This window comes from Carlito syrichta, unplaced genomic scaffold (assembly GCF_000164805.1).
Source record: "Carlito syrichta isolate Samal-C Ts95f unplaced genomic scaffold, Tarsius_syrichta-2.0.1 Scaffold309468, whole genome shotgun sequence".
In the NCBI taxonomy this organism is placed as follows: domain Eukaryota; kingdom Metazoa; phylum Chordata; class Mammalia; order Primates; family Tarsiidae; genus Carlito; species Carlito syrichta.
Genome location: NW_007253564.1, coordinates 177,859 through 188,361, shown reverse-complemented (window position 1 = coordinate 188,361; position 10,503 = coordinate 177,859). Strand labels below are relative to the sequence as shown.

General features: G+C 51.3%; 1 protein-coding gene across 1 annotated transcript in view; it reads right to left on the bottom strand.

The window, feature by feature from the left end:
• The window catches only part of LRRC75A (leucine rich repeat containing 75A), a gene marked incomplete at its 5' end in the record, with an annotated part of 48,320 nt that overhangs the window by 15,832 nt on the left and 21,985 nt on the right, over positions 1-10,503 (bottom strand). The window contains one exon of the mRNA XM_008067282.2: positions 2,151-2,279. Coding sequence (XP_008065473.2) covers positions 2,151-2,279 — 129 coding nt within the window. The remainder of the gene's footprint in view (positions 1-2,150; positions 2,280-10,503) is intronic.

Sequence of the window (10,503 nt, the reverse complement as noted above, 5' to 3'; positions counted from 1 at the left end):
AGGCTGCAGTGGCTGGGAGCGGCCGCTGCACTCCAGTCTGGGCGACAGAGTGAGACTCCAGACTCAAAAAAAAAGGTCCTTGCCAGACACTGACCAAGCTGGTGCCCTGAACCTATGGACTTCCAGCCTCCAAAACTGTGAGAAATAAACTTTGGTTGTTTGTAAGCCACCAGTCTATGATAAATTGATAGAGCCGCCAGAATGGACTACAACAACCCAGGAATGGTCCCTCCAGCCCCACCCAGATGGAAGGGAGTATCAGAAGGCAGAGCTCTTGGCCCACCCCTCTGCCTAGCCCCGCTTGGTCCTGCCTCATGGGGTCTATCTACTTTCTTTCCTCTCCCTCTCAAAGAGACGGGCAGGTCCTTTCTGCATGTGGGCCCTTCCTGAGGCAACCTGTGAGGAGGAGGATGAGGAGACAGGGAGATAGGGGGCTCAGCTGCTCCTACCAGTCCCCTCCTCCTATCCTTTGTGAGCGCAGATAGCCCAGAGCCTACTGGCCTGTGCCCCACCCAGTTCTGGGTTACCAAGAGGGCCCAAATTATACCCACAGTTCTCACTAGAGGTGTAGCCTTTCTCAGATCACTTAACTAACTGAATTTTGTTTTCCTTAATTCAAATGGGCATACAAATAATACCTTTATTTATTTTTTTGAGAGCTCTCCTTCACCCCTCTCATATGCAGGCAACTCAATGCCTGTTCTAGGAAAGCAGGTGTCTGGCACCTGCAAAACCTCCTCGCAGGCCCGTCTCCCTGTACCTTCCTGCTTCCCCAGACTGAACTGGGTGTGACCTGCATGAGAAGCAGGACAGTTCCAGTCCCAGCCTGTTCCCTGTGGCTCCCAGCACCAATCAGCTCCTTGTCCCCAGGAGGAGGAGGACAAGGCTCCAGGCTTCCTCATTGCCAGTGTTCCCTTCCCATCCCTATCTATACTCCCATCCCAGGCCCAGCATCCTGGCCTTCTGCTGCTTTGCACTCCGGACACTGGCCAGCTCCCAGCCTTCATGGCCAGGTCCCCACCAGGTCTTGGCAACCCCACAACCAGAGAGAAGGACCTAGACAAAGCCACAGATGGAGCTCAGCCCTAGGAGCTTCCTTTGCTGAGCAAGGTTCCAGCTCCCTGTAGGACCACGGTCAAGTCTGTGCCCAAGCTGAGCAAGGGGTGGGCTTGGGAACCATCTCTTCACTCTTATCCTAGATCCTACTTCAAAAGGGGATCGGCCCTTGGTCCTGCTCTGGCTTCCTGACCCTGCTGTGGAGGAAATGCTTCTTTCGAAAACTGCTGGAGACAAAGGGATGGGACAGAAGGAGGCAAAACAACAGAGAAGAGCTCAAGTGTGGGGTGCAGCTGGACAGACCTAGGCAAGTCAGTCTGGCACCCAAAAGGCCCATGGCCCAGCCTAGACCCTGGAGCCAACAGAACAAGGACAGAATCTCTACTCCTGAAGGGGCTGAGCAGCCGTTTTAGAGTCTAGAGAGCCCTGGAGCTTTTCCTTCTGAGCTCCTGGGGCCAGGCAGGAAACAGAGATGAGTGAAGGAGTGGGTGTCAAATGACTCTCAGTCACAGAGGTGAAGACAACTGGGAGCAGTGGGGACTGAAGCAAACGGGAAAGCCCCACGCAGGGCCACTGCCAGCCTTATGTGCAAATATAAGGCTTTGTTCAAATAAAGAAAGTCCACCTCTAGGATGACACAGATTTGCATCAGGGCCCATGGACTGGTGGGCAGAGAGGGCTGGATTGTAATTATCTGCTGTCTTTCCCTACCCCAGCCACCTCTTTGCATATATGTCTTTGTGCAGGGTACAATCTGTATAGCTGTACATGTTGGTTCTGGCCCCACCTAACAGGGATGGGGCTTCAGACCTGTAGGAATAAGACTTCATGTGGCAAGAGCCTCCAGTTTTTCAAGGGCAGTTGAATATAAGGGTCATGTGAAAAATTCTGGTTTTTAAACGTTGGCAATAAAGTCACCCTGTGGGCTAAACAAAATCAGTCTATGCTGATGGTGCCAAGGGAGGGCACCTCAGGCCCACCCTCTTGGTGCCTGTAGGAGGGGCTTGTCTTCCTTGGCCATGAAGCTGCTCTGCCCAGACAGGTGCCCACCTCACACCCCGGGACCTGGCTGGCTCAGACCACAGCTGCCCTACCGGCTTGGGGCAGTGGATGTAGCGCGCCAGGCTGATGATGAGGTCGTGTGTGATGGGATCCACCAGGTTCCGGAAGCTGGCGTAGCGATACAGAACATCATCCAGCGAGGTCGACTCCATGCCCAGGTCCTGCAAGAGCAAAGGATGCCCAGAGGTCAGGAGTGGCTGCCCACTGAGTTTGCCCAGCTTCCTCAGAGAAGCGGGCACAGGGTCCTGGAGACGGTTCAGCTTCCCCAGAGCCCTGGCAAAGAAGTATCTACAGAGCTTCCTCAGGGGCCAGGACAAAGTCCCTGCCTGCTTTTCTTTCTGAGTCTCTGTAGTTTGTGCAGGTTCCAGTTTGCGGACCTCTCCCAAGATAGCCTCCCCAACCTTTGTCTCTCTGGTTTCTTGAAGGAGAAAGCCAAGGTGGCCAACCTCAGCGCTAGTGGCTGCTTCTCCTTGGGGCAAAATTTGGAATTGGCATGTATAGCAAAATTCCTTTGCCTTGTGACAGGCTCGTTCACTGATACTTGTGTTTTCTTCCTGCTTTTGAAGTTCTTTTCACTGCTCCTTCTGTCAATGATGCAACCTCAGTGTTCCTTTGCCTTAAGGGTTTTGGAGTTGTGGAGTTGTAAGGAGAAGCTGCCAGGCACCCAAGAGAAAACCCCACCAAGACTCCCTCAGAAGGGTACTAAGTGGGGTTCTCTTAACGGGAAGAGAGAGGGATGAAGGAAAGTGCTACTGGGGGTGGGGGGAGCAGCGGCAGAAGATGCAGGAACAGAGGTTTCCCAGGTCTAAGGAGGAACAAAGGTTTGGGGGCTCAGGCCACACTACCCCAGAATATGATACTTTGGCATTTGCGGGAACAATAGACTTAGTAGGTCTCTCTGACGGTCTGCTGGGGAGTGGACCATAAAAAAACTCTCGGACCTTCCTCTAAAGTGGGTCATAAGGCCCTTGAGCTAGAAACAGTTATTGCTGTAGAGGTAAAGAAACATGATTTGTCTACCCGAGGGTGTTGGAGTAAACCTTGTGCCTTGTGCCTCTCTATGTGAGAATGTGGGCATACCTCCCTTTCCTCGAGCCCCTTCCCCCTAATTTCTGCCATCCTTGGGTGTGTGAGCTGTGATTTCTGACCCTAGCTTGGCACCTTGTACAGACCAGGCAATGATGACATTCCCACCTGGGGAATGTGGAATGCCCCTACTCCACCCTGAGGAACAAGGGATGCCCCCAGGTGGTCAGGGAAAGCCCCCATCCCACCATGTGCTGTCCTCATCTGAAGCCCTGTAGGCCCTAAAGCCCCACCCAGAACTGCCTCAGCACAACTTAGAGGAGGAAAGCTCCCAGCCCGGGCGGCCAGGGTCCAGCGACCTGAGGACATAATGTTCTGGACAGGGAATGTGTGGGTAATCAACTGAGTTCCAGCAGGGGTTTGCTCCTTGCCATTTGTTGGGATAGTTGAACTTTACTTACTTTTTTTTCTGAACTTGGAGTCTCATTCTGTTGCCCAGGCTGGAGTACAATGGCACGCTCATGGCCACTGCAACCTCAGCCTACTAGGTTCAAGCGATCCTTCCACCTTAGCCTTCCAAGTAGCTGGAACTTCAAGTGTGTGCCACTACGCCTGGATAATTTTTTTAATTATTGTAGAGATGAGTTCTTGCCAAGTTGCCCAGGCTGGTCTCAAACCCATGGGCTCAGGCAATCCTCTCGCCTCAGCCTCCCAAAGGGCTGGGATTACAGGCATGAGCCACCGTGCCCAGCTATATTCTGAACTTTTCTAAATACATTCCCCACATGATTCTTAGAAATCCTTGGAAGGCAGGCAGGCTGGGCATCATTATTCCCATTCTATAGATAAAGACATCAAGGCCCACAGCGGCTGCCTTCCTCAATGGTCAGAATTTCAGAAAGGGGGGTGGCCTAGGCCTCAGCCTGGGACCTGTTCTGCATGGATCACATCTACTCTCTTCTGCCACGGATGTAAGCTGGGCAGGAGGTGAGTGGAGGGCAGGGATGCAGCTCCGTGGTTTGGCGGCTGGCATTTCAACAAACAAAGAAAGGATCTCTGCCAGATGAATCTAGAGGGGCCAGGGTGCCACGCCTCTAACCTTGGGTGAGTCCCTCAGAGCCCATGTGCCAGCTGGGTCCTACCTGTGGAAGTCAAGGGACACTCTGTTCCCTACCCCCTCATTACAGCTTCATTCAAGCGTCACTGAGGACACAATGGGCCAGTTTTGAGGGCTGTTTTCCACGTGGCAGAAATGAATCTCAGAGGCAAACTGCCAGGCCCTGCGCCAAGTTCTCTGGCTGCTGAAATCATTTACTGGGGACCTGGATCCAAGGCTCAAGGTCTGGCGGGGATGCAGCGGAGGGAAGTTTCTGAAGCGCCGGCCACCAAGTTTTAGAGCCGGGTCCTCTGCAGAACCAAGGACAACACTCACATCAGATCTATGTCCCTGCCCTGGCTTATTCAATCCCTCAACTTAAGTGCTGTGTCCTAAGGCAAGCAACCTAACATCCCTGAGCCTCAGTTTCCTCATCTGTAAAATGGGGACAGGGACCTCAGCATCACAAGTAGGTGACCGAAATGAGACCAACCAATATATGTAAAGCCTCTAGAAGGGAAGAGAAGTACCAGTAGTGGCCCCTCACCTTACATCATTTCTGTCCCCTCCTCTCTGAAAGGCCCGATTCCCTTATGCAGTGATTCCTAACCTCTTTTTGGACCACAGACCCATTTCAGAATGTACCAAAAGCCGTGACTTCTCTCCCTAGAAAAACACAGGCGTCAGGCCGGGTGGGAGGGCGCCTGGGCACACGTAACCCATGCTGGCCTCATGGTAGGAGGGTGTGTTGGAGTTGTGTGAACATGTGGGATCCCAGGACAGAAACCATCACCCGGGAACGCACAATATCATGGCCCCACCCTCCCTGGGACAGGAGGAGGCTGGAACACAGAAAGGCCAAAAGTCAAAGAGCTTAAGTTCCAGGGTCTCCTTAGGCCTGTGTGGTCAAAAAGGCTGTGGCCCAGCATCTGGCTTGCCAGCTTGAGGATTCCCTTTTCACGGACGGGGAGGTGGGGAAGGAGGGCAGAAGAAGAAGAGGGCAGAAACAGGGGTGGTTATTCCCATGGTCAGAGGCTAGACTTGTGGCTTTGGGGAGGAAGTTGGAGGTATGGAGTTAGTTCTCGTATAATCCGTCATACAAGCTGAGCTGCTCCTCTGTGGCTGGTGACTTAACACCAGCCTCCATCCCTCCTTCGCTTTGCCCGTGTGCCCGTCTTGCCTGTGTGTATCCCTGGCACCTAGTGGTCTCCCCCTCACAGCAGTCCCTGCTGCCTGTCCCCAAATGCCCAGGGAAAAAGCACTGGATTGTAGGCCCTGGCTGACTCACTACTCACTGTAAGACTGTGGCAAGAGATGTCCCTCTTGGGATTTGTTTCCCCATCTGTGAAAAGGGCAGATGAACCACACTAGCAGTTATCAAACTGTGTTCTAAGATCTTGGTGGGGGAGGCAAGGATAACCAGTAAGGCTTTTGGTTACAAACAAGCAAACGTAGTACTCCCAAAGAAAAGTTTCAGAACCCCAGACTAGATGATTGCCTGGGTTTCTTGTGCTCCTACCAGCCCTGCCCCATCTTCAAAGAACCCTACACATCTCCCAGTCAGTTGAGGATGTCCTGCTGTAGCAGGACCAAGAAAACCCTAGCTGCCAACGCAGGAGCCTGGAGCAGGTCTGAGAAGATGCCAAATGTCCTTCCCTGGAGCCCACTCTCCTGTCATCCTCTCTGCCCACCCTATCACCCTGGGCGCCCAGTGAGCCGACAGTGGCTCTTTTTGGAGTGTTGCCTGGGTCCACATAGTTGTTGCTTGGGAGAGAGAAGGGAGCAGCAAGAAGGAAGGAGGGTCTCCCAGGAAGGTAGCTTTGGGTCACTGGTCATGGCTAGCACCTGCCTGTGAATTCCAGCCAGGTTGGTGCTCCCCAAGATCCCAGGGCTACAAGAGGCAAAGCCAGATAGAGACGGGCCAAAGGTTGCAGCGTACATTACTGCGTACATTTTCTTTATCTCCACCTCACCTAGGTCCACAGAATGCTAGTGTTGCTTTAGGATACTTCACAATCCCAAGGATCTCTGGCCACTTCCGGTCTCCTTGGTGTCCTCTCCACGCCCTTTCCCCTAAGTCAGTTTATTAGGGAGGACTGTGTCACCAGATCCTGGAGGCTACCCACAGGGCTAGGTATGAGGGAGGGGGGCTCATCAGATCCTCAGGTGTCTCGGGAGCCTGCAGCATGGGCAATAGCCCAGGGAGTGGGCTTGTCTCTGACTTTACACCCATGGCCCACACTGACACTACTCCAACACTCCCCTCTGCCCTCTCAGGAAGAGATAAAAGCAGGGTGGGCACATCAGGCCTGCTGCATACACGAGGGAAGTGGAGGAATCAGATCCAGATGTGGTCCCTACAGGCCTGCCTGGGCATGGCGCTAGCCTGGGAGGGGCTGATCTACCTTGCAAAGCCTGGGGCACTGAGGAAAATCCCACCTTCCTCATTATGGAACAAAACGGTGCCACCTCTAGGAACTGTGTCTGTGGACAGTTCCTCATCAGAAAGTCTGGGAACACCAGCAGGTGCGTCTGAGTCACCCACCGCTGTGAGGAATGACACTTGGAGTGTGTGGTTGGCCTGGCACAGAGTCACTCACTTGGTCCCTGACTGAGCTGCCAGAACTGTGGCCAACAGCCAGCACATGGCATTTCAAGGAAGTGAACCCCACATGACTAAAGCTTGAATAGCCAGGTTGGGGGACTCACTGCAATAGGACAAAAGATGACAGACCGGGGTTAGGGGCACGGGTTTCTGAAAAGTGAGTAGAGATTCCCACAGGGAGGTCAGAACAGAATTTCTCAATGTGTGGTCTAAACACTTCAGGAAGGGGCCCTCAAGACTGCTTCAGGGGTGCTGGGGGGGGTCCTTTATTCCAGTAATACACCTGTGAGGTGCTAGATTTTCTTCATAAATATCAATCAAAACAACTTGTCATAAGACCCAAATGCAGAAGCAGTAGGTGTGAGAACCCAGCTGTCTTCTAGGAAGTCAGACATTAAAAAGAGGCACAGAAACAGAAAACAATGCTACTCTTCTCATTTATGTTTTCTTTTCCTTCGGAAAAAAAATTTTTTTCTTTTGAGTTGGAGTCTCATTCTGTCACCCAGGCTGGAGTGCCGAGGCACACTCACGACCACTCTAGCATCGACCCACTGGGCTCTGGTAATTCTTTTGCCTCAGTCTTCCAAGGAGCTGGTACTACAGACATGCGCTACTGCACCCAGCTATTTTTTTTTTAATTGTAGAAAGACTAGGTCTCGCCAAGTAGCCAGGGCTGGTCTCGAACCTGCGGGCTCAGGCAATCCACTTGCCTTGGCCTCCCAAAGTGCTGGGCTTACAGACTGAGCTGCTGAGCCCGGTCATAATTATTTTCATAATAACTTATTTCTTCCACTTGTGACTTTATTATTGCTTTGAAATGAATGAATAAAAAAACTTAACATAGTTTTAATTTCTAACATAGCAATTAGCATTAGATATGTGATGTGACCCACATAAAGGAAACTGCTTTGGGGTTCTCAATCATTTAAAAAAATATAAGGGGCTGGGCGCAGTGGCTCACGCCTTTAATCCCAGCACTCTGGGAGGCTGAAGTAAGAAGATTGCCTGAGCCCTTGGGTTCGACACCAGCCTGGGCAACTTGGCGAGCTTTCATCTCTACAATTAAAAAAAAAAAAATTAGCATGGCATGATGGTGTGTGCCTGTAGTTCCAGCTACTTGGAAGGCTGATGCAGAAGGATTGCCTGAGCCCAGCAGGTTGAGGCTGCAGTGGCCAGGAGTGTGCCACTGTACTCCAGCCTGGGTGACAGAGTGAGCTCCAACTCAAAAATAAAAGTAAAAATAAAAATAAAAATAAAGGGATCCTGATACCCAAAGAAGTTTGAGCTGCTGTTTTAGAAGAATGTGGTACTCTGGGAGAAAGGGACTATGGGTGGAGAGCCTGGTTGGGACATGGGGAGCCCCTTGGATCCAGCTTCCCTTTGGATCCTGGAAAAATGCCAGTTGGCACACAGCTAGCTTCCTTTCTCCTTGCTCCCATGACCCCAGCCCTCTATTGAGTCTTCCTGTCGATGCAGGCACAGTTGTGCATGGTGGTGCTGAGTGTTCAGACAACCCTGTGCTCATAGCTGGTGTCTGGGAGGAGCAACATCCAACCCATGGGCCCGGGTCCCTAATGAACCACACCTTCCACCTAGTGAGCAATGGCCTGTGGAAAGCCAGTGCCATGGGACAAGGACCCAGTACACTGTCCGAGGGGACAGCCCAAGAAACCCACCTGGAGAGAGTCACCAGGGAATCTCAATATTTGCCTTTAGGCTAGCTTCCTCCCCCTTCTTAGTCTTTGTAATTTTTTTTTAATAACTGAGGATTTTAGATCCAGGTTATTACTATTATTTAAATGTGAAAATGACCCTACGGATGGTAACACCTGGCATTTTGCATTTGGGTTTGCATTTTGCATGTGTGTACAGGCATTGGCACCGAGTATGCACGCTCACTGCCACTCCCCGTTCCTCAATGCTCCCTGCAGCTGGACTTTCAGCTAGAGTTTGTATTCCTGTCACCCAGTGCACGTTTTGTCCCCAGAAGGGATGTATGGATGGCTTCCCTTCTGAGCTCCGGCCTACCTGAAAATCCCTTCACGTGGACATCACATCTGAAGACAACCTGGCTCGACAGTAGCTCCCGACACAACCCCACAGATGGTACCAGGCTGCCCTCTGGTTTTCAATACCACAGACAACTCTGAGGCCATCTGATTTTCTTTTAGTGGCTTTTTTAGCCCTGGGACTACAAGGCTGTTTTACCACTCATCTCTCACTGTGTCGCCTTCCTAGGAATTTCATCAGTCCAGCATACAGTGTTCCTATAAAGCAACTGGTATCTTTAGGACAATCGCTCAAAGTCATCAAAGGGTCATTTTTACTCATTACATTCCCCTCAACTCCTGAAATCCCTCCCCTGTGTCTCTGCTGCTACCCCATCTGTCCCTCACTTCTCATCTCCACCTGGCAAAGTCTCTGGGAACTCAGTCGTGCTCTTCCTTATACAAGTCAACTTAACATTTCTGGCTGATCCAGTTCTCAGATCCAAAAAGTCCCCCCAAAAGCCAGAAGATAACAAGTGTTGGCGAGGATGTGGGGAAACTGGAGTCTTCATGCACCACTGGTAGAAACGTAAAATGGTGCAGTCACCGTGGAAAATAGTATGGAATTTCCACAAAAAATTAAACAGAAAATTCATATGATCCAGCAATTCCATTTCTGGGAATACATACCCCAAAGAACTGAAAGCATGAACTCAAACACAGCAGCAGAGTTCAGGACAGCCAAAAGGTGGAAATAACCCAAGTATCAATCGACAGATGAAGGTACAAACATAGTGGAGTCTCTCCACACGATGGAGTATAGCTTTAAAAAGGAAGGCTGGCTGGGGTTGGTGGCTCAGCACTTTGGGAGGCCGAGGCGAGTGGATTGCCTGAGGCTGTGGGTTCGAGACAAGTCTGGGCAACTTGGTGAGACCTTGTCGCTACGATAAATCAAAAATTAGCCGACCATGGTAGCGCTCGCCTGTAGTTCCGGCTACTTGGAAGGCTGAGGTGGAAGGATTGCTGGAGCCCTGCAGGTCAATGCTGGGGTGGCCATAAGCATGCCACTGTACTCCAGCCTGGGTGATGGAGTGAGACTCCAGCTCAAAAAAAAAAAAAGGAAGGCTATTCCAACACATGCTGCAACACAGATGAACCTTGAAGACATTATGCTAAGTGATATAAGTCAGATGCACAAGAATAAACATTGTACAATTCCACTTATATGAGGTACTGGGGTAGTCAAATTCAAAGAGCCAGAAAGTATTAATAGAATGGTGGCTGCCAGCCGGGCTCAGTGGCTCAGCCTGTAATCCTGCACCTTGGGAGGCTGAGGTGAGTGGATTGCCTGAGTCTTCAGGTTCAAGACCCGCCTAGGCAACTTGGTAAGACCTCATCTCTACAATAAATCAAAAAATTAGCCAGGCGTGGTAGCACATGCCTGTAGTTCCGGCTACTTGGAAGGCTGAGGCGGAAGGATCGCCGGAACCCAGCAGATCGAGGCTGTGGTGGCCGGGAGCAGCCACTGCACTCCAGGCTGGGTGACAGAGTGACACTCTAACTCAAAAAAAAAAAAAAAAAAGAATGGTGGCTGCCAGGGGCTGGAGGGGAGGGGAAATGAGGAGTTATTGTTTAATGGTTACAGAGTTTCAGCTTTACAAGATGAAAAG